Here is a 24,483-nt window from a genome sequence, read left to right as displayed (position 1 = left end):
TTTTTTAGTAGATCAGGTGCCCCGCTGAGTTCCAGAACAGGACTTCAGATCCCAGGAGATTTTCTCAACAAGGTGAGATTTCAGCCTAGGAGGAGGCCTCCCAAAGGCAAGGAGTCAGAACAGGAGGTCAAAATGCAAGGACAAGCCCACCTGTGAGAACTGGACCACATGGGTGGGGCTGAGATTTCAGAATGAAATTGGAGCCCAGTTATCAGGAGTCCATCAAGCTAAAACTAATGTCAAGGTGCATCTGATGCCAAGTTCAAAGTGTGGTTGTAGAGCTAAATAAACACCTACTGCCTCAGGTAAGAATTATTTCTTCGAGCCAGGGGTTAGGGAAGACTTTCCATTTTCTAATCTTCAAAATCACATTAAACCACAGAAAAAAATCAAACATAAATACATTACCAACCAAAAAAGGCTTAAAGGGATGAAAGTCCAAACTTCCCAATAAAAATCAAATCTACACCAAAGATCAGAATAAAAGTGTGGGTTTCCTACTGCTCCAGATAACTTCAATGGAACCGCCATTTAAAATAATAATATTAAATATTCTAAAGTGGATGTTTTATCCCCAATTTAGAGATAAAGAGGACTCAGAGAAGTTAGGTAAATTGTCCCATGCCACAGAAACTCGGTCTATCTGGCAGCAAACTCCAAGTTCATCTCTGTAAGGAATGTCCCTTGCTACTCAAAATGTGGTGCCAAGATCAGTATCTGCATCATTTGTAAGCTGGTTAGAGGTCGAGAATCTCTGACCCCACTGAGCTGGGGCTTACTGAATCAGAATCTGCAAAGGAGTTGCCTACAAATCAAGCCTGAGAAGCCGTGGGATGTTTTCATCTCAATTTAGTTGATTCGAGCTGTGGTCAGAATACTCTGCCCCATTATCGGTTATATCTTTGCAAACTCCTGCAGTAAAAAGTATCCCTGTGTATTTCTGAGTTAGTGGCCAGACTGGAATTTAAACTCAAGTTAGTACAGCTCTTTTGTTTGGTAGTAAAGCATTCACGTGATTCCCACAGAACTAATCTTGATCACCTTTCAGAACATGTTACTTAGATTCACTTTCTTCCCCTGTCCCACATTGTCTTGCAGAATTCTGATCTAGAACATGTGAATCAAATGCTAAATCTCACCCAAAATGAAAGTAAGTCAATAATAAGTGTGTTAAGTCTTTCGTGTTTAGACCTAACAAAACATAACATATTGCCTTTTGGGGATTCTACGAAATAAGCTCACAGGTTCTTTTGAACACAAAGATTGTATTGCCAATATACAGGAGGGAAAATGACCCCACATCTAATAACAAGAATAGCAAGCATGGAGTAGTTACAATGGTTCCAAGCATGTAACAAATTCCTTCAAATGGTTGTACCTGTCTACAGTCCCCTATTCACCTTCTTAGATGTGAAGAGACAAACTGCCTGGGTTCAAATCCTATGTCTACTGCTTCTTGACTGTGTAACCTGGGCCAAATTACTTAACCTCTCTGTGTCTGTCTCTTCGTCTATAGTAACGACACTCGCCTCATGTAATTGTAAACATTAAAACAGCTAATCCATGGAAGGAATTTAGAACAGTGTCTGGCTTGGAGCAATATTTTGATTACCTGTTACCTTTTTATTTTTTACTTAAAAAATTTTTATTGAGGTATAATTGACATATAACATTAGTTTCAGGTGTACAATAGAGTGATTTTCTATTTGTGTATATTGCAAAATGACCAGCACAATAAGTCTAGTTAACATCTGTCCCCACACATAGTTACAAAATTTTTTTTCTTGTGATGAGGATTTTTAAGATTGACTCTCTCAGCAGCTTTCAAATATGCGATATTGTATTATTAACTATGGTCAACTTGTCATCGCTTGAGTACTCTTGTATTATACTTTCTAGGCTTGTTCATCACTTATAGAATGAAAATACCTACTTTTAAAATTGTTATGAAAATCAAATGAGTTAACATATGTGTGTACTTAGAATAGTGCTTGGCATGCAGTAAGAGCTCAGTAAATGTGTTGGTTGTTTTGACAATCTTCTTAGAATCTACTAAGTGTTATTCCACGGCATGAATACCCTGCAGGTTTTTTAACCATCACTAATTGATAAAATTTAGGTTACAATAGCAGACAAATAAAAATGAATAAATACATTAGGCCATACTTTTGATAAAATTCCCATTTCTTTCCTATGATAATTATTAATTATTAAAGTAGATCATCTTTGTTATAAAGTATGTGTTTTGATTTTAAGGTTTTATCTTAAAACCTTCAGATATGTCTTGTGAGCTGTTAGGTGCTGAGGTAAATAATTTAAGCCTCAGTTTTATAATCTGTAGAATGAAATAATGACACCTACCTCATAGGGTGGTTTCTAAGAATTAAAAGAGGTTAAATATATTAAATAGTTATGAATTACTGGAAAATAATAAACTATCAGAGATTGATGGTTACTATGCATAGAAACATTGGCTAACTTCATAAACATTTTAATTTTGTTATTTTTATTTTAGTAACAGCAACAGAGAAACTAAATTTGCCATTTGGGAGACCCAGGGTTATGCAGAAGAACAAGGAGCCCTGTCTCCTTTATCACAGGGAGTATGTAAGTGGATTTGACAAAACCATCAGGATGCCCCTTTGGAGCTCGTATACAGTCCCTAAACCGGTAAGTCCCAGGGTCCGTTGATCTCCACAGGATGGAAAGAAACTGTATCTCTTTAACATTCTAAAAGTTGAATTTTGATTTGAGGTAGAGATCCCAAAGGGAGTTCACCGGCAAGTGGCTGGTAAGACAATATCCCAGGTTTTACTTACAGCTTCTTAAAGGTGCTACCCATATGGGCACAAAAGGAGAATACATTGTGTTTACAGGCCAATGGACGTGGCAGGTAGAAAAAAAGACTTCAAAGAGAAGCAGCAAGAAGTACAGAAGCACACACTGTATTTGGTATTTCCCAAGTATATGGTGGGTGTACCTAGAAGGTGATGATGACTAAATTATAAAGGGTTTTGTATTTATCTGATTTCTTAAAAATACTGTACTATCTTCTGGGACCACGGTAGGCACGAGAAACACAATGTGAATAAGAGGCAATCCTTCCCCGAAGGATCTAGCTCACTAATAAGTCAGGCTAGACTTACATGTACAGGTGTGCTGTGTCACATATCTTTCTGGATTGAGGTTGAGAATCCAACTGTTTAAATCCATTTTCCTCTTTCACTGTTTTGCAAACTCCTTTTCAATTAATGGCGCCAGGACAGTTGGCTACCATAAGAGATTGGCAACCTTCACACCACATACAAAATTAAATTGCTGATGAATTTGTAGACCTAAATGTAAACAACAGATCTATGTTTTTCTTTGTGTATCTCTTTATGACCTTAGGCTAGAGATGGATTTCTTAGGACACAGAACAACAACAAACATACAGAGGAAACTGAAGAATTTACTACAATTAACTTTAATGTGTGACAAAAAAACTAAGTTATGGTTGGGACAATATATTTGCATTGCATATAAGAAACAAATGATGAATATACAGAATAGTAATTAGGATCCAGAATAGCTAATACATTTCTACCAGTAAACAAGAGAATGACAAGCATCTTAGTTAATAAATGGGCAAGAGCTATTAACCAAGCAATTAAACCTCATTAGCAATCAGGGAAATGTAAAGTAAAGCAAAAATCAAAGGCTGTCAAAAGTCAGCCAAAACACTCCTTCGTGGCTGGGATGGTTTGATTTAATGTATCCCCAGTACAACAGAGCTGCCCAGTAAATACTTATTGAATGAATGCATTGGGTAAATTAATCCCAACCATTATTTTTAAAGGACTAGAGACAAAGCAGTACTTCCAACCAGAAGGGTAAATAAATAATCAGGAAACTGTTTTTGTGGAGAAAATCTTAGCATTTTAGATCCAAAGATTCTGATGACAAACCTCTACCTATCACTGTTCTTGTGAAGGGTACAGATATTCCATCTCTTTTTTTTTAATTACTATTTTTTATTGAAGTGTAGTCGATTTACAGTGTTAGTTTCAGGTGCATAGCAAAGCGATTCAGTTATACATATACATACTTTTTTTCAGATTTTTTTCCATTACGACTGTATCCATCTTTTTGTGGACACGAAGTGATTGGTTGTAGTCAGTTTGTTTACTCTTCTTTTTCCAATTCAAGATTTTTCAAGAAACACATTCTTTCCCACTACTAATGAAAGCTTTGTGTGTTCTGAAAGCCATCTCTGCTGCTGACAATGGTTTAATTGTGGTCCGTGGTAGGAGAGCATTGAAGTTGTTTTCCAATGTGGGCAAATATTTCAGTTACCTGCGTTCTTTCTTAAGAACTCAGCAACATCGCTTTCTTAATATGCAAAAGGTCCAGTTGTCTGTGATTTTCTTCAACAAGCTATGAAGCATACTATGAAACAGGAATATGAAGTTATTTATTCCTTAAAATAATTTCTATTTCATTTTTGGTTTTGAGAGGGGCAGTATATTTAAAGCCAGTTTTTAAATTCAGTCCTCTATTTTGAAAAGTCCAGGTATTAGGGATTATGTGGAGTTAAGGGGAACGTTTATGTTTTTAATACTTTCCCCCTGCTGTCTTGCATTCCTGAATTTATATGAGCTTTAGTGGAAACCAAAGGCAGAGAGATTTTAAGTGGGCTTAGACTAGGAGTTTGGGACAATTCTTTTTTGTTATTGTTTTAAAACTAGCTTCTTTGTTACCAAAAGTTCCTGTCCTTTCACTGATCCCACAGAACTGCTTGTGTGTTTCTCCCTCCATGTGACAGGATGGAATTCTAGCAATTTTCTGCTTTCCAATTCAGAAATTACTCTGTTAGTATGTTGTGGTTCAAGAAAATTACATACAAGCATGTTTTGAGATTCACATAAAAATGTTGTAAATCAGCTCTATGTTTGAAAAATCAGACTTTAAATAAGCACTTTTTGGAGCATGGACCCAATTGGCTTGTGTCTTTAAGTTTTATGGAGCTTTTGTTTTCCTGTGGTTTTGGTGGGTTTTCTAATTGCTGTTGTTGTTATTATCTCAGAAGAGTTCTGGGGAAGTAGTTGTGATTTGAAATCATGGTCCTACAGTGATTGCTTCAAAACCATTAAGGTTGACCAGACTGTGTATGAGCCTTGCTTATGGGCCTCTCAGTAGGAAGATTGAATTGTTTTTTCTGTTGCTAGGTGAAAAATTGAAAATAAGAGCAAGAATTACAATTATTATTTAGCATATATACTTCAGAAATTGAAAAGTCAAATGGCTTTTTCAGAGAAGAAAATCTAGTACACTTTGAAAAATGTCTCCTCTATTTCTACGCATTATGTGTATATTTCCCATCTCTGAATTTTTACAGTCCTTTTTGTTTCTGAAGCTTGTTAGCACTGATATTATAAATTATGATCCAATCATGTTTTTGTGGGTCTCGAAAAACCAAGACATTACTGTGTATTGCAAATGCCTTTTTGAACTATGAGAAATACTTTTCCCTGTAGAAAAAAATCACGTAACAAGAAAAATAGTTAGAAAAGTGTATAGCTATTATCCTTACCATAAGGCAGGATCGTTATTATCCCATCTTCAAATAAAGGTTTTAGCTTTTACATTCAGAGTAAGGGTAAGGAGAGTCTATAACTTCAATAAAAAATAATTGTATCCCCTGTTCAAGTCCTGTTTTGTCTCCGTGCCAGACTAGAAATGGAGGTGTTTCACTTTCCTGTCTGTGCTCATTGTCTGCTTCCCTTGAAGAATTTTGAGAGCTAGTGAGTTCAGGTTTTATCTGAGTGTCTGAGTTCTATTTATTGTTTTCCTGACTTTCTATCCTCTGGCTTAAAAAACTCTAGGGAATTCTGAGAAGATGGCAGGATGAAACTATTTGTGTGTGTGTGTGTGTAGAGGGTGGATGGTGGGGTGGTGGTTCACTATGCTTTTTCTCAAAAGCCCAGGATCAGAAAAGTGCCCATCACTTCCCTCCATCCTTCTAAAAAGCTGCCAACTGTATGATCTCACCTTTTAAAAATAACTTTTTTTAATTAAAAAAATTTTTATTGAAGTATAGTTGATTTACAATGTTGTGTTAGTTTCAGGTGTACAACAAAGTGATTCAATTATGCATATATATATATTCTTTTTCAGATTCTTTTCCATTACAGGTTGTTACAGGACACTGAATATAGTTCTGTGTGCTATACAGTAGGTCCTTGTTGTTTATCTGTTTTATATATAGCAGTGTGTATCTGTTAATCCAAACTCCTAATTTATCTCTCCTCCCCTCCCACACCTGATCTCACCTTTATGAAGAAGGCCACATCCCGCCTTTCCCAGTGCACTTATATTTGGGGGTTTGGGTTTGGCATGTAAGAAACACATCTTAAGACTTTCAGTTAGCAGAAAACAAGTAACTTTTTTTTTAGTAATTTCTGACTAAAGTCATCCTGGTCCTTTTCTCCTACTCCAAAGTCTATGCCACTTTGAGAAAAATAGTAAACATTTTGCCCAACTAAATTGCTTGAGCACAACCTCCACAGCTGCAAGCTCATTAAAAATTACAATAAACTTCCCTCCTTAACACTGTTACGATTTTGACTATTGAATACAGGCACTTCAACTTCCTTATATCATGGAAAATCCATCCATGGCTACATTAATGGATTATGTATTTTCTCAAGGAAAACAATAATTTGTGTGGTAGGAAACATCACTCACAATATTCTGGGTGTCTAAGGACTGACTCGGTCAGCGGTCCATTTCCCTGGCTCTCCCACTTTACAACAGCTTTATGTGCCCTTCTATACCCAGTAAAGAAACCTGGTCATTCAGGACTGTTCACTATATATATATATTTTAAATATAAAGAAATGTTCTTAGTTTTCTAGTATCTGCCACCAGAAGGAGAGTGAAATAAATGGTAGAGATATTCTACAAATATCTTCATATTTCTTGGTTTACTCCTTGTTTTAGTGACTGTATCTCTGAGGAGCTTCCTATGAAAGGAAGAAGGGAAGATATATACCTGAGATTTTGTGCATCTCAAAATGTTTTTGTTCTATCCATATGCTTAATTGATGGCTTAGTTTTAGAATTTTAGAAATAATCTTTCTTCAAAATTAATAGGATATCAGACTTATAAAGTTTTTATATATTCCTTTCCCCCATCTCTTACTTTTAATTCTACTTTTTGAGAAATGTCTGCAATTTGGTCTCCTAGATTTTATTTAATATTTTATTTCTGCTGCCAGAAATCCCAAGAACTCTTTGTTATCTCTTTCACTTTTTTGTGCTTTCTGCTCCTTCTCTATGGATGCCATTCACAGAGTCTCTTCTCTTTGGGAAGTGAGTTTTCTTCTGCTCTGCTTGGTTCCTCTCCCCAGCCACACCAAGTATCTGGTGGTCCTTGGCTGTCAGCTCATATTTTAAGGTTGAGGCACTAAGCTACATGGCTGGGGCTTGTCAGCTGATAGGCTTCTTTATAAGTTAAGCAGGATGAGATCCAGACATTTTGTTGGGGACTCCCAATTTTAAGTATCTAGTTTTCCTTTCAGGTTGGTTTGTTTTCCAAAGAAAGGACACTTCTGATTCAAACCAACATACAAAATTGGCAGGCTACATGGATGAGGGCAGTGAGACTGGACAGAATCTTACCATTCAGTATATAGATTTTTCATTTAATTCTATTGCTTTCAATATAGTGCACTTGCTCTCCAAGGTGCCTTGTGTCCTTTGGTCTTGTCCCTCTGGTTCAGCTTCTCCAGTGAGTAAATGTTCTTTCTATCTGGGCTCCTTTACAGACTTTCAGCTTATCCTTTTCTTTTCAACTCTACACACATCATCTCTTATCATCTCTTTCATGTCTTCACCATTACCGTTCTTTTAATGAGGTTTCAAAAGGAAGCTGAGATAAATGGGTTTGAACCATCAAGTTGAGAACTCTACTCAACTTCTGTCTAGTCTTTTCCAACTGGATTGTAGCAGTATGTTAGGGGTACATTCTCTGCTTGTCTTTCCCCTCATCTTCAGCTCCTACCTGTTCTGTACCTCATCATGTTACTCTCCTGCCTGTGAATATAACACACAGTATTTATTGCCTTTTCCTTTGCGAATTGGTCTTGTACATTTCGTTATTTATTTTTCCCCTGCTTAACTGAGATATAATTGACCTATAACATTGTGTGAGTTTAAGGTGATGCTTTGATACATGCATATATTATAAAATAATTACCAGGTATGTTTTAGATATCACAGCTAATTTTGCTTTGAGCATAATTTAGTAAATAAAGGAAGAACATTCTAATTTAATTTAACCTTTTAAAATAAATTATAAAATAATTTTACTAAGAAATACATACATTGTGAGCAATAGAAGGCATATAAGGCAAAATCTCTGAAAAAAATTAAATGAATAGCAAAATGTTTACATACTCATGAATATATGCTAACCAAAACATGATCATGTAATACTGTATTAACTTAAGTACTTAGGCAGCACATTTATAGGATGCCTGCTAATAAGTAAATTATTATATTAGTCTTTACATAAAGTTGCAAATAAAATTATTAAAAATATATGTTCCTATATTTCATGATGAATAAAGAATGGCTATAAATTTATTAAAGTTCCAAAATAAGTAAGTTTAGACAACCAGAGCTTCTTTGAGTTGACCTTAAGTTTAATTAGAAGTTCTTGCTCAACTGAATTCACATCTGTAATTTTAAAATAAATTGTTTATATTTTATATTCAATTTTTATTTACAAGTACCACATTTATCACCACCTAAAAGTTTGATCCTGAAAAGGATTTGGGTTTTTAGCAGTAGCTCCCATTATTCCTCTGCACTCAAGTCAGGTTTTATTCTGCAAATATTCCTTCCCAAGGTGTATTTGATTTGCCCTTCCCGTGTCCCTAACCAGAAGGGAACCACAGAAGAAAACATTGCTGAAGACACCCATTTCCATTGCTTCCGGAGACCTGATTCACTAAGAAAATAGGAAAAGGTTAAATGAAAAACATTCTAGGGAAGTTACTAACCATATAAGGTGATCGGTGAGCCACACCGTGGGTGTAATTTTTTTTTTTCTTTTCTCTCTTTCAACAGGGAGACACATCGCCTCTTCCTCCCACTGTCCCAGACTGTCTGCGGGCTGATGTCAGGGTTGCTCCTTCTGAGAGCCAAAATTGTTCCTTCTATTTAGCAGACAAGAATATCACCCACGGCTTCCTCTACCCTCCTGGTTAGTATAACTCTTTTTTAGAGCAGCAGCTTAGAAGGCCCTCATCAGCTGGATGTGGGCATGTGCCTTAAACATATGCTCCCCGCCAAAACTACCTGCTTGGGCTAAACCAGCTGCCCAGGAGGCTTCCAGTGGTTGTGGCCTGGCCTGGAGCAGTGCAGCAGCTATAATAAAGGCTAATAAATTTTGCAGTGGGAACCACACATCAGCTCTAATCTGGCCCAGATGTTCAGAGAGTTCGGCAGGTTTAAGTTTAATTTTAAAACTGAAGGTTCTTTGGAGAGGGACACAGCATCTAAAAAAACTTTTTTTTCCCCTCTGGTGACTGGCCAAGATAAGGCTTGCATCAAGAATGCAGTTGTGCCTTGAAGATAAATCGGCTGGAAATCAACCTCTCACTCATGCTATATGTCCAACAAATTTAAACTGTGGATTAAGCAGCCAAATGAACTTGAATTTTTTTTTTTTTAAGAAAGCATCTCTTTTGGTGACATGCAGAAACCAGTGTGATTTTTCCAAAATTCAAATCTCTTCTCTGCTCTACAGGAATTGTTATTTCCCTAACTTACCCATGAGATTTTTAACAATTTCAGCTTCTGGGAATGGATTTTCTCCAGATATTTGGCTTCAATTTTCTGGAAGCCAGTACCAAAGAGGTCAATTGAAAGGTTTATAATTTAGAGGTGCTGAGATTTACAGTGGGAAAAAAAGGCTTAAGGAAAGCGAGTAGCACATCAATGAAAAACTCCTAGCAGAGAATTAGGATAATAAACTGATATATCTTATTACAGTATCTGGAGACAATTAGAGCCACCCAATTTATGTAAACCCTAGGATAACCCTTAGTTCCTATATTTATTAATACAAAATTTTTAATTGGCATATAAAAGTATATCTGTTGAGCCCTAAGATGTTGGTTGATTTATAAATGTTTGCCTTGACAGGGAAATGAAATTAAAAGCAGCTTGTCTCAAAACGTATTAAGGAGAGAATGAAACTCCCTTCTTTCTCCATTACAAATTCTAACGGTTAGCAATTCCCCTATAAGCAAATTCATATTTTTCTCTGAAAAGAAGATAATGTTATGTTTGTCAATTTTCCAACTTTTAGAGTTCAGTTTAAAAAGTAGAAAAGGTGGGGAAGGTATGGCTCAGTGGTAGAACACATGTTTAGCATGCACGAGGTCCCAGCTTCAGTCCCCAAAATCTCCATTAAAAAAAACCGTAAATAACACCCCTTAAAAAATAGTTTTTAAAAAATAGAACAGGCTTAGAGGGGATCCGAGGACCATAAACAGAATGTGAAATCTTAAGGGAAAAAAGAAATCTTGCTTCTCATTGCCTTTTGGTGCCCACATACTGGCCTTTTGTTTTGAGTATTAGTTAAGGTAGCCAAGTGTAGTTTAAATATAAAAAGCATTATAATAAATATTAACTGGCTTGCAGCAATTTAAATCCTCACAATATTCAATCAGGTAGAGGCCTTGAGACCAGTGAAGTATGGAGTGACACAGCACTTTGCCTAAGTGGGTCAGCTGGTGGCCGGTGGAGCTGGGATTCCAACCCAGACAGTCTATACTCGATGGTACACACGCCCAGCATGCACTGTACTAAATGGCACCACCATGAGTTCTCAAAGCCACTCATCCGTGGTGTTCTCAGCAGTCTTCATTGAGTTAAAACTCACTTTCTTAAGAAAATTTTATTTTGGATGAGTTACTTATCATAGCATTATTATTTGATGTATGTTCAACATCTATGCTTTCCTATCCATAATATTACATTTGTTTCCTAGAAACTGTGTAATACATTACCCACGAACTTGGTGGCTTAAGACAATAGAAGTTTATTCTCTCAAAGTTCTAGAAGCCAGAAGTCTGAAATCAGGGTGTGGGCAGGGCCATGCTCCCACTGAAGCAGAGAATCTAGGGGGGCATCCTTTTTTACCTCTTGCAGTGTCAGGGGGCTCCAGGTGTGGCTTGGCTTATAGCTGCTGCATCACTCCAATCTCTGCCTCCATCTCCACCTGGCCTTCTCCCCTGAGTCCCCCCTCTTCTCAACCTCCCATCTCCTTATAAGGGACCTCGTGCATGCTAAACCAGTCACTGGATTTAGAGCCCATCCTAAAACCAGGATAATCTCATCCTGAACCCTTACCTTAGTTACATCTGTAAAGACACTGTTTTCTTACCTATCACATTCAGAGGTAATGGGGGGTTAGGACTTGGACATACTTTCTTCAGGGTCGCCAACCCACTACAGGTATCAAATGCATAAATCTGCCTGCATTATTGATTACTTCTACTAGAGAGTGCTTGGTGTCTCTGTGTTTTGTGTGTTAATAAATTTACATTATTGTGTAAGAGTAATGGGCCTATTCTGTAGTATGTCATATTTTTCTCTTATAGCTAGATTTACTAAAATTCATTTGTTTTGCAGCAAACAATAGAACTTCTGATAGTCAATACGATGCTTTAATTACAAGCAATTTGGTCCCTATGTATGAAGCATTCAAAAGTAAGTATATACTTAGATTATTAAATTTTAAATATCCAAGTGACTTCTTGAACTTCTGAACTAGACACATCTTTTATTGCAATTTGTTCCTGTTTATTGAGTCATTTTGTTCCAATATTTTAAATATAGAAACAGGAAGGATCTCTGACATAAATTCTTTTCCACTTACTTCAACTTTGGCTGACTTGTTGCTAGAATTTTGATAATTTTTTTCAAAAATCCTAATTTAACTGGAAAGAACCAATCACAAAGCAAAATTTTACTGAAACTCACTATAGGTAAATGAAAGGTGTTTGTCCCCATAGTCATAATTAATAAGGCAGTATGTGTGTTCTGACCATTTTTGAATACTCACTGTCCCCAAAGCAGCTCAGCCCTGGGGAGGCATTTGGAGACATGCTTCACTGTAATTTCAAGACTGCAACTCCATCAACAACAAAAAGTTATTATTGATGGGCTGTTTGTTTTTGTTGCATAGACTATTTTGCAGAATTACTCAATGACCACTGACAAGTATTGAAGCAGAGTTGGATACTATTTAAATGTATCCTGTTTATAATAGAAAATATTTCCACATCCAATAGAGGTAGATTTTTTTTAACACCTTATTCTTTCATTTTTAGAAATGTGGAATTACTTCCATAGTGCTCTTCTTGTAAAATACGCCATGGACAGAAATGGAGTAAATGTGGTTAGTGGACCAGTATTTGATTATAATTATGATGGTAATTTTGATGCTCCAAATGAAATTACAGAGTAAGTAGTTTGAAACCAAATGGACTTTTTGATTTAGCAATAGGGTATTTTAAGAGGAAACCTCAATAGTTTAAATTAAAGCTCAGTATTCTTAATGTTACATAGCATATTTATATAGAGGTGTAATTGTTGAGCATTTTCAACTAGTCTATCTAAATAGTTAGCAAAAATTTTATACGGCAACAATTTAAACTAACTGGCAAAGAAAAAATACCCAGGAAATTTTTAGCAAAATTTGCATTTGGAAATTTTCTACACTAATGGGAAAGGGAAAATGTGATTTTGTCAAGGTTAAGGAGGTAGGGAAGACTCGCTGTACTATCAATAAATGTAGAACCAGCCCAGCAATAACTAAAAATATCAAGTAGTGACTATTCATAATATTGTCCAATAGTTTGGATAGTGGGTGATTCATTAAATCACCCAGGAGAGAGTATAGGCTTCCTGTAGAACACTAGTCCCACTAAATTGTACATCTTTGTACTAAAATTGGTCATAACAAGTTGCTAAGAATTACCTTTGAATGCAGCACGCAGGAATAGAGGGTTTTAGAAGTGTCATCTATTATTTCTCTTTATTATCAAAATGAACGGGAGGGTCAAACTAAATTATTGTACTGTCTAAGCCTGGATTATGTAAAGCAATGATTTCTACTTACATGTTCTGATAAAGTCACACTTATGACCACTAACTATGTGGCCTTTTTGATTTTGTTTGCCTAGTCCTTATTTCAATGTTTAATAGTCCTATCTTTCACCATTTAATAATCGTAGAAAACACTTTGATAGCACTTTACTACACTCTAGGTACACATCTAAGCACTTACATATACTTCATTTAATCCACAAAACAGCCCCATGTTAGATTCCATTAGCTCCCGTTTAGAAAAGGAAACAGAGGCACAGAGAGGTTAAGTAACTTGTCTAAGTTTCACAGTTAAGTAGCAAAGCCAGGACACAAACCCATCTCGTCTAGCTCTTACTCTCCATCACAGTAATATATTACTACTCATATTCCTTTTAGCGGACTCATACTGGTAGCTTACCTTTAGTTTGCACTTAAAACTTTTTAAACACTTTCATGTTTGTTATCTGAAACTGAAGGACTGTCATGTATCAGTTGCATGGATTTATCCTTGTCTGTGCCATGAAGTTCATAGCATAGGACTGCTTCCGTGTTAAAGTTGAGGAAACTTGGAAAGTCGTAGAATATTCGAGGATTAGTACATGTCCACACATGTAGGAGAAGTGCACAGCTAGAACTGGGACCCTGGCTCATTTGTTCCCAGCCCCTACTCTATTAGTAAACATTGCTATGAAGTATAAAGCCAACAAAACTAGGAAACACAAAAGGCAAAATGCCATGCGCTGCTTTTCTTTGTATTTTAATATTTTCCCATGATGTTAAAATGACCAAGCCTGTACTTCTATAGTCCTCTATCCTGGCTCACTGAAGTCTAAAAATGTATGATAAGATTTTTTTACTTTCTATTAATTTACTTTCTTTTAAATAACTCTATCTTGACATTTCTTTAAAAAAATAGGCATTTATAATCTTCCAAAGCAAAAGTGTAATAACATCAAATCTTTTCAATTATGTTTTTAGATATTCAGCCAACACCAGCGTTCCCATCCCCACGCACTACTTTGTGGTGCTGACTAGTTGTCAAAATAAGAGCCAAACCCCCGACGCCTGCCCTGGGTGGTTGGACGTCCTACCCTTTGTCATCCCCCACCGACCTACCAACACGGAAAGCTGCCCCGTGAGTATACCCTCGGAAAGTCTCCGGGCCCTGAGAAAATGATTAGTCAGAGCTCATCTGCGCTTTCATAGAAGTGACTCTAATGCCAATATGTTTTTAGGTGTTTCGTGGGTTAGAGCTGTACTAAATATGCCATCATTTTTAAACATTTTCTTAGACCGTTGATCTTTGTGTAATTAATATCAATTTAAACATATATATGCTTGCATGAACATGTGTTTATACAGTCATGTTATATATTTTATTTAGACACATTTTATTCACATTCACTAATAAGGGAAGGGGTTGTATCTTATTAATTTTTTTTATTCTGGACACAAACCAACCTTATGTTTCTGTCTCAAAGTTGACACTAAATTAATGTTTCTCATATGAATATGTAAATATAAAATTTCCATCAACTTGAAACATGAGGTCTGAAAGAACATGTGTATGTCTATATGATGTATATCATATAGCTATAGATAGAGATGATATATATATATTTATTTACAAAATAAGTTAGTGCAAATAACCATCCTTTTTTGAACATCTGTATTAGGGCGCCTCAAAATCTTTTGGATTGAGGCAAATTATATATGAATGATTACTTCAACTTCATATATGTTCTTTACAGAAAAACATGTATTCTGGTAATTGGATTTGCTGATCATTCAGCAAATGTGTTGAGTACCTATAAAGTGCACAACATCATGATAAAACTTTTTAGAACACATCAAAGAGGAGCACATTGTCTCTGCCCTCAAGCAGCTCATATATAACTTTGATATATAAATGAGATATAAACACATAAATGGGTCAATCATATAAGAAATATTTTAAAAATTAGAAAATAAGAAACATTACAAAGTTAGAATTAATTGCCAAATACTGTTATAAGGATTCAGTATTTCAAATTTGAAACATTTTTAGCTGGAATAATCAATAAAGTTTACATAAATTGAGGCTGGAGTAAGGCTGGGCCCTGAATGATAGGCAGAATTTGAACAGATTGAGAAGATTAGGAAGAATCTTCCATGGAGAGAATGAAGAATGGAGAGGACTTGGTGACTGCATGTAAGAGCCAAAGGAAAAGGGAGACTCAACGCTGAATCAGAGATTTTAAATGTAGGTAATTAGGAAAAAGACAGAAAGGGAAAAGTTAGGAACAAGAACTAGTTCGGCAGATGTATAGGCTAACTAAGTTTAGGCACGTCTAGTTTGTAGAAAGAGGCGTTCATGTGGAAAATCCCATGGGCTATTAGAGATGGAAATTAAAGCCCAGGTTCTAGGCCAGATTGGGATTCATCTCTGTTGTTACAGGTGTTTGACACATAACTACCTTCACCGTGCTGTGTACTATAGATGATATACAAATAAATCAATAAATCAGACAAGTATTCTAGCAAAAAAGGCTCATAGACCACTTAGAAGCCTGGTAAAAATAGAAGAAGGAAAAATAAATGGCACAAAGAGAGACAGCTAAAATTGTAGGATTTCAAAGGAGAACTACTTCCTGGTAAGGAAGATAGCAACATTCTAGCTGAATCTTGAAGATAAGACTTGAACTTAAGTGTTGGTTGGTTGCTTTCAGTGACTAAAGATGGAAGGCAAAGGTTAGAGGATAAACAGTGAATCACTCGTAGCCCTAGATAGAATGAGGAGGAATTTCCAACCAAGAAGCTATCAGAAGATGTTGTGTAGTTGAATCTCTTCCAGTTTTTCTTGTCAGAAGTTTATTTGGTTGACAAGGGTAAGCCATCATTCTTCACTTCCTTTTCCAGTGGCAGACATTGGTTACTGAAACAATGTGGTACCCTTTTCCACTGAATCAGGACTAAATAGCTCTTCATCATAGAGGTTCTAGGTAGCCATTATGGATTGATCAGAATGAGTGTGAAAAGGCCAAACTATATGCTATTCCTGGTCTAGGCCCTCATTGCCATCTATCAGGACTTCTGAATGAATGAATGGATCCTAAGCAGTTTCACTGTCTCCTGTCTTCCTCCCCTTCATCTCTGTATAGCACTACCAAGTTCTTAAAATTTAGTTTTTCATTATGACACACTTTCTTATCCCAAAATTTTGATTATCCACCCTGAATAAAAATACAACACAAACACAAAAATATCCAGCCTGTACTTAACACTCTTTGCAATCACCCTCAGTTGACTTTGCAGACCCAAGTTTCCAGCCAGTCCTTTAAATTACTTGAAAACCTCTTGAGTTTCCCCACTTCCAACTAATTGCTCATGCTCTTCTGTCCCCTAGAATGCCCTTCTTTTCCATCTGCTAAAAATTCCACTTACACTTCAAGGTAAAGTACAAATGGCACGAAGCTTTCCCAGAACATCTAAAGTGGAGCTGATCTCAAAATTAGCAGGGCATCATCTCTGTGGAATAAGACATGATCACTAATGAATTGGACAAATTCCAAGGTTTTAAAGAGTATAGTAATAGGGATATGATATCTATAAAAATAACTACAAGATTGTGAAGTTAATAAGATGTGACTATCAATTAGCTAGGAGGGAGGGAAGAGAGAGGATGATTGATAGAATCAAAGGTGACTGAAAATTTAGACATGGCTGGCCAGGAAGTATATAAGACGACTTGTCGTTTTGAGAAGGATAGATTTGCTGGTTGATGGTCTTCAGATTGAGAAACTAGTTGAATATCTAGGAGAATATGTGAGAGGCAGTATGGAATGGAACTTAAATGCCTAGGTTTTGGAGTTGGTTATCTGGGTTCAGGTATTAATTTGGCCTCTTTGGGTAAACAAATGAATGTCACTTCCCTCAACTGTGTAAAAAAATTCACCTTCCCTGAGGAAGATGTTGTGATAGTTAAATGAGATATTTCATATAAACCCCTAAGAATTCTCAATGAATAGTAAGCACTTGGAGGCCATCATTAAGAAATTACATTTGATGAAGGGGTTACAATCTAAAATCAACACAAAATGGAATTGTATGCAGATAAAATCACCCAGAATCAAATCACCCAGAAAGCAGAGTACATACACAAGCCGTACCTTAATAAGTGAAAATCAGTCAGTATTTTCACAAGCATTAGAACAGGTAATTGCACTTTAAGCACCCAATGAAATCATTGGCTGGCTTCAAGGGTCATGTCATATGAAAATTCTGCACTTTTAAATATTCTAATCACTGAGTGTGGGGAGGTAGTTGCACTATAAGAGGTTTGAGGGAACTGATATCAGTTGTAGAAACGGTAGAGTCATGATTCCACTCATACTTGTTGTAGGGAACTAGATTCTTACTTCCTTATCTATTTTCTTTCTTCCCTTGTTCTTCCATCCTTTTTTCCCTTCTCTTCTTTTTCCTGTTTTTCTCAACTTTGTAGTGTTAAATTCCTGTCAGATAAATAAGAATGTTGCCATGAGTCCGTGACTATTATTATTGTAACTTACTCAGTATATATCAGAAATGCAATTGGAGGTATACAGTTGTATTGTAAGGAGAATTAGGGGTATACAATACAGGTATGGAACTTGGAAGAGATCAGAACTGTAGAGTTAGATTTGGTATTAAATCATGCCAAAGGGGAGAAAGTGGAGAGTAGAGATCCAAAGATCAGATTGAGGGAAATGTCTATTCTTCCAGGATGGAAAAAACTAGAGTCACTTGAGGAAACAGAAGGTGTCATCAAACAAGTAAGCAGAGCTATGGAAGACAAAAAAAGAAACTTTTAGAAGCTTGATGTAAACAGCTAAGTGAAAGGTCTTCAAAAATCCACTCAGTTAGGTCCTCTTTGACAGAACGGTTTCATTAGTGTGATGGCAGCAATAACCAGACTGTAAGTGAATAAACAGAGAGAATAAGGAAGTGATTAGGGGAGAAAAACACTGAAACTAATATTGCCTCAAAAACTAACAAACTGAGTTGTATTTTTGGATATATACAATAATTTATGTAACAGGTCTAGTATGTATGTAATCCATAAATGAATTTTGTAATATATAAAATCAAAATTGTATACTTACATATGGCTCCTAAGAATTGAATATACGCAAGGCTTCTGTTCTGTCGGGATGCACCGTTGCAGCGGGGCAGTTGTGTATAGCTGGCTTCTGTTCAGATTGGTTGGTGCCGGTGAGCTACCAGATGTGAAACAGCTTGAGTATCACCCCTGCCTAGGTATAACTATATGTTACACTTTAAGATCATTACATTGCAATTCCAAAAAGCGAATACTCTCAGGTGTTCACTAAACATTCAGTTAGATGGATAAGCCGGGAGAAAATAGAGTGATAAAAGCTAGGTGGGAGAAAACTTCATTTAAAAAGTCACCAAAAACATTAAATGCTACTGACATGTGAAATAATGAAGGCAAGAAGAAAGGCTGAATTCGATCGCCGTTGGAAATATGAGTTAAATCAGTATACTGCATATTTATTTAAAAAAATCTTAACTCACATCATGAATCTCATACGGAGAAATGCTTTGGAGGTTCAAAACAAAGAGTAATTTCCTCTTATTCTTCCTCTGGCTCAAATGGTAGCTGCCTATTTTAATCTTGCATATTTAAAAAACAAATGAACTGAAGTGTGCTGAAGTCAACTGAAAGACTGATCTGAAATTAAAGCAGACTCATCTAATTAAACACGCTTTTAAACTTTCCTACTTTTTAAAAATTTAACTGAAATTTAGCAATATCATATAAATATGGGAAAATTAATAAATAAAGAGCAAGGAATTTCATAGAACTCCATGGCTCTAAATTATTGAACTAACTTTTGTATATATAGTAAAAAGTTTTTTACTGTACTATTTATTGTACTATTTTTTACTGTGCATTTTTTATATATAGTTAAAAACCTATTAAAAGTCAAATGGCCAAGAAATAGCTGAAAAAAATACTCAATAATACTCAGGGTTAATAAATTTTAAGCAGGGATAAAACACTATTTGGCAAGGATGTGGGGAAATGGGGATTATCCTCCACTACCAGTGCAAGTGTAAATTGGTATAAACACTTTGAGAAGTGCTAGGTTTAATATCGGTTAAGATTAAAATTACATGTACTCAATGACCCAGCAATTCCATTTATATATCCTAGAAACTCATGTTCTTGGACATAGAAGACGTGAGCCAATTTATTCATTACACTATTATTTATAAGGCCAAAAATACTATCAATGTGGCAATGAAAAAAATAAACTGTGCTACCACAAACCACAGCTAAAAACAAATGATTTAACTAGATCTAGATATTTCACTATGGATAGATCACAAACATAATATTGAATGAAAAAATTATTTATAGAATACCACTTACATCATTTATATAAATTTGAAAACATAAATCAATGCTATATATTGTACATTGGTGTGTAGTAAAAGTTTAAAAATATAGACTGGATTCGTGCTGACTCATGATAACAATTAGTTCTGAGCAGAGGAACATCGGCGACTTAACTTCATCTGTAATATTTCATTCCTTTAAAAAATTTATATTTGAAGTGAATATAAAAATGGCTCGACTTTATGACTTTATGGTGGCCTGTATTTGTTAAGGTGTACTTTGTACTTTTGTTTTTCTTTTTATTTTAATAACAAAACTAGGTGCATCAAATTAAGATGTAAGGCAATAAAAACCACAAGAACAAATGTTGAATCATCATGTTGTACCTTTGAAACTAATATCACGTTGTATGTCAATTACACCTCAGTAAGAAAAAACAAACACACAGGAAAAGGGACAACTTTCAAGTAATAAAAGATCTTTCTGTTAATGAAAAATCATGCCTCCGGGAAAATAGTCTTTTGTTTTTCTTTTTCAGGAAGATAAACAAGAAGATGTTTGGATTGAAGAAAGATTCAAGGCACATGTTGCCCGGGTCCGCGATGTGGAACTTCTTACTGGGCTTGACTTTTATCAGGAAAAAGTACAGCCTGTCTCTGAAATATTGCAACTAAAGACATATTTACCCACATTTGAAACCGTTATCTAACTTAATACATAAAACAATTTTGGCAAAATGTAAATGATTTTTTCTGTTGAAGAACATAAAGTTTTCTATTTTTCCTCAATTCCTCTTAAAGCCATGTTGCATCATTTTCATTATTCCCTTCTCTTTTTCATTTCTATAAAAATGTATTATTTTAAAGTTTTTTTATACATAGATTGTGCTATAGATTCCATGTTATCTCATTTATAATCCTTGGCTATATTTTCTTGCCCAGTATTATCTAAACAGAATGGAGAACAAGAGAAGTGGGTCTCACTTTTGAATTGAACCAATTCTACTTCAGTTTTGTTATAAAATATTTTATACTTGTCCATCAGGCAATATTTATTAAAATAAAAAAACACACATTACCTTCATTCAGTGATTTTACTTGTAAAACTTGTGCCAACAGATATACTTTGCATAAATGCATGAAAATATTTATCTCTTGCAAAGACCAGAAAATAACCTACAAGGACTGGTTTTAAACAAACAATGGAATGCTGTTCCACTATTATAAAGAAAGAAGTAGATCTATATATTGAGTGTATGGCTACTGTTAAATGAAGAGCAAGTGAAAGAATAGCATATGTAGTATGCTATCATTTTTCAGGGCTAGCAAATTTCCTCTATAATGGGCTAAATAACAAAAAAATTTTAAGGCCAGTCAGTCTCTGTTGCAACTACTCAACTTTGCGATTACATCAAGGAAGTAGTCATAGATAATACATAAAAGGAACTGGAGTAACTGAGTTCCAATAAAACTTTATTTACAAAAAGGGATGGAGGGCTAGAGTTGACCCATGGGCTCTAGTTTGTCACCCTTGATTTATATAATAAAGCCAGGGTGGGGAGAGGCAGGAATTAATAGTGTAAGAGAGAGAGGGGCAGAGAGTGAGGGAGATAGTTTTTATTTTGTGACTTTTGGTATTGCCTAAATTAAAAAAAACCTATATATGCATCTCCTTAATTTTTCAAAGTATGGTTATTAAGCAAAGAGATCCCAGTACTTATTTGAAGAGCATTACCATTGGTCAGATTGTTGGATTTGCAGACTGGCAAAGTTCCAGATTCATTTCTGATATACAGACCAGTTCATCCAGGGGACAGGGGCTTTGCTGATGATGAAAAATCTTGTGACCCGAGTTTCAAAAAGCAAACTATTTCTGCTAGGAATTCAATTGAATTATGGTTATTAATTGTAACTAATTGATTTCCTTAATGCCATTAGATTTTCTTTTTTCTTTTTTTAAAGATATTTTCTCTACTTATAGGATTAGTTTTAAAATGTACACTACAGCAGGGAGGGTATAGCGCAGATGTAGAGGGAGTGCTTAGCATACATAAGGTCCTGAGTTCAGTCCCCAGTACCTCCATTAAAATCAATCAATCAATCAATCTAATAAAAATAAAAATAAAATGTACAATACAGACAGGCTGAAAAATAAAACAAAAATTGGAAACTATTTCCCTCTATATGGCAAAAAATGTTACTGTCCTGTATACAGACAGAATTCCTTCAATCAGTGTTCCCTTGCCCCACCATGGCTGGAAAACTAGTTAGAACCCCACTATAGAGAGATAAGTGAGGGATGATTACAACTCTGAACTGAGTTTAACTCTGGATGCCTTCATTGCTTCTGAGTTTCTCTGAAAGCGACTTAATTGTTTTCCATATTATGTCAAATGGGTACTCAACATCGAAATAAAAATTTCAGCCAGAGAAAAATTAAAATGACATATTTTGCATAGAGATTGTGTAATATAGTAACTTGTTTTGTTATAATCATTATCCCATTAAAAATATGTATGTGTAAGATCATCCTGAAGGAAGGAAACCATTGATTTAACAGGCAGGTCATGTAATTAAGGGGATTTGCAATTGCTACATTGTAACTTTCAGTATGTAGCCATCACATTTATATGCTGCATCTTCTTTATCCATTCGTCTATTGATGTGCACTTAGGATGCTTCCATATCTTGGCAATTATAAATAATGTTGCTGTTAATAGTGAGGTGTATGTATCTTTTAGTTTTTATTTTGTGGTTGGCTTTATTCCTTTGATAACTATGTAAGTTTAAAAAGCTGAGGCTCTAAACGTTCTTAGAAACAATGGATAGTACACATATGTAAATTTAAAAAAATGCAGTATATTGTGTATATGTATTTAGATGCAATATATTGTATATGTGCCATCAAACTGTAACAATTCTACCTAATAAAACTGAAAAATGAAAAAAAATCCAAAAATATAAATAAAGTTGAATTAAAAGTATTGATGTAGAAAGAATTTCAGAAATAGAAAAAGACTGCAAGACTAGTATAAAGAATTCTTATATAACCTTCACCCATCTTCACCAACTGCTAATATTCTGCTAGGTATATTTATGTATCTCTTTTATTTATTTTTTTTTCCTGAGTTTCTGAGAATACAATGTGGTCACCATGCCCATTTACTACCCAACACTTCAGCTCGTATTTCCTAAGATCAAGGACATTAACACACACAACGACCATCAGGAAGTTTAATGTTGATACAATACCATTATTTGACTTCTAGACCTAATTCAATTTTTCTCATTTTTAATGATATCCTTTATAATACTTTATTTTCTAGGACCCAAAACAGAATCAGTCATTTCATTCAGTTTTCTTTCCTTTTTGGCACGTTAGTTCCTCAGCCTTTCCCAAATGACGTTTTGAAGAGCCCAGATCATTTGTATTGTAGACTGTCCCTCAGTCGGGGTTTGTCTAACATTTCCTTATGACTGGATCCATGTTTTGCATTTTTGGCAGGAGCACCACATCAGCGATATTGTGTCCTCAGTACTTCATTTCTGGAAGCACAAGATGTTCAATTGTGCAATTATTCTTGATGCCAAATTTGGTCACTTGGTTAAATTGGTGTTTATCAGGCTTCTCTTCTATAAAGAAAGTATTTTCTCTTTATAATTTAGAAGTTATTTGTGGGAGGATACTTGAGACCGTATAAACATCTTGTTCCTCATTAACTTTTCATCTACCATCTCTAGTGTCCATTAATAATTCTTCCCCGATCAAATTTTACTATGACAGTTGCCAAAGGGTGATTTTTAAAACTGCCATGAGATTCCTTCTATGTTTATTAGCATTCTACTGTAAGAAAAAGCAAGCCCTTCTTAATTTTTGTTTGCCTGTTTATTATTTATTTCTTATCTGTATATACTCATGGATTCTTTTTTATTCCAATTGATTAAAATAATCATTATTTATTTTGGTACTCAAATTGCTCCAAATTTGGCTTATGGGAGCTTCTTTAAGTGGACTCTAGTGTCCTGTTGACATATCCTCATTATTTTTTGAGCACTTCCTTACTTTTTGATACAAAAGAAAAGTTTAGGCTTATCTGTGTTTTACCTGTGCTAACTCTGGGATCAGCCATTTCTCCAAGAAGCCCTGGTTCCATTTAGTGGGTGCTGGTGGCCCAGTTACTTCTGGAGTGTCCATTGCATCTAGGCCCCTCCAGTCAACAAAAGTATGGTCTATACCTACATCTCTTCGTCTATGTCTTTCTATAATTACATGTAAAAAAAGCAATGAGTTCAGTTACCACTCAGTACTACATGGTTCTTTCTAACCCTTTCCCATTTCATAATGGTGTCTTCTGTCTCCACTAATGAGACACTTGCTTCCCAACATCATCAGCATACTCACTTGCTCAATCCTGCAGTATAAGAAATGCAGGAATTGCTAACCAATGCCATTGAGAGAAACAGATCTACTAAGTAGAATTCAAGAAACTTTTTTCACTTCTTTGCATCTCTAGACTAAGAAATTATAATCAGAATTCTGTGTTCCACAATTACTTGGTGTAATCTTCCTCCTTCAGTGTAGTTATGTTAATCTTTGAAATATAGTAGTATTCATTTGTTTTTATTTATATTCGGTTTAGAAATTTTCCCATGCTTGTTGAATCAATTTTATTTTTTTGAGTATGTAAAATGTTGACATGGTTCCAAGTTAAAATTAGGTGGACAAAAGGACACTCAGAGTGTCCTCCTTTTGTCCTTCCAGTCTTTTCCCATCCACTCTGTGTAGATAACTAATGCCATTAGTTTCTAGTTTATTATTCCTCTATTTATTTTTGCAAAAATAAGCAGATAAATTTATTTTTTGAATTCTCCTTTCTTACACAAAGGAGATACCTTTTTCTTTTAAACTTGGAAATCAGCTCATATCAATTTATATAGCTCTTCCTCATCCTA

The 24,483-nt window shown here is 35.2% G+C and overlaps 1 protein-coding gene across 1 annotated transcript in view; it reads left to right on the top strand.

Moving 5' to 3' along the window:
- Positions 1-20,351, top strand: part of ENPP3 (ectonucleotide pyrophosphatase/phosphodiesterase 3) — a 60,214-nt gene extending 39,863 nt beyond the window's left edge. The window contains exons 19-25 of the mRNA XM_010988665.3: positions 1,099-1,150; positions 2,516-2,670; positions 9,115-9,250; positions 11,689-11,766; positions 12,390-12,522; positions 14,128-14,284; positions 20,070-20,351. Coding sequence (XP_010986967.2) covers positions 1,099-1,150; positions 2,516-2,670; positions 9,115-9,250; positions 11,689-11,766; positions 12,390-12,522; positions 14,128-14,284; positions 20,070-20,240 — 882 coding nt within the window. The 3' untranslated portion in view covers positions 20,241-20,351. The remainder of the gene's footprint in view (positions 1-1,098; positions 1,151-2,515; positions 2,671-9,114; positions 9,251-11,688; positions 11,767-12,389; positions 12,523-14,127; positions 14,285-20,069) is intronic.
- The last annotated feature ends 4,132 nt before the right edge of the window (positions 20,352-24,483 follow it).

The sequence above is a fragment of the Camelus dromedarius genome, chromosome 6 (assembly GCF_036321535.1).
Source record: "Camelus dromedarius isolate mCamDro1 chromosome 6, mCamDro1.pat, whole genome shotgun sequence".
Lineage (NCBI taxonomy): Eukaryota > Metazoa > Chordata > Mammalia > Artiodactyla > Camelidae > Camelus > Camelus dromedarius.
Note: the sequence above shows the minus strand (reverse complement) of the source record. Positions and strands in the feature narration are given on the sequence as shown.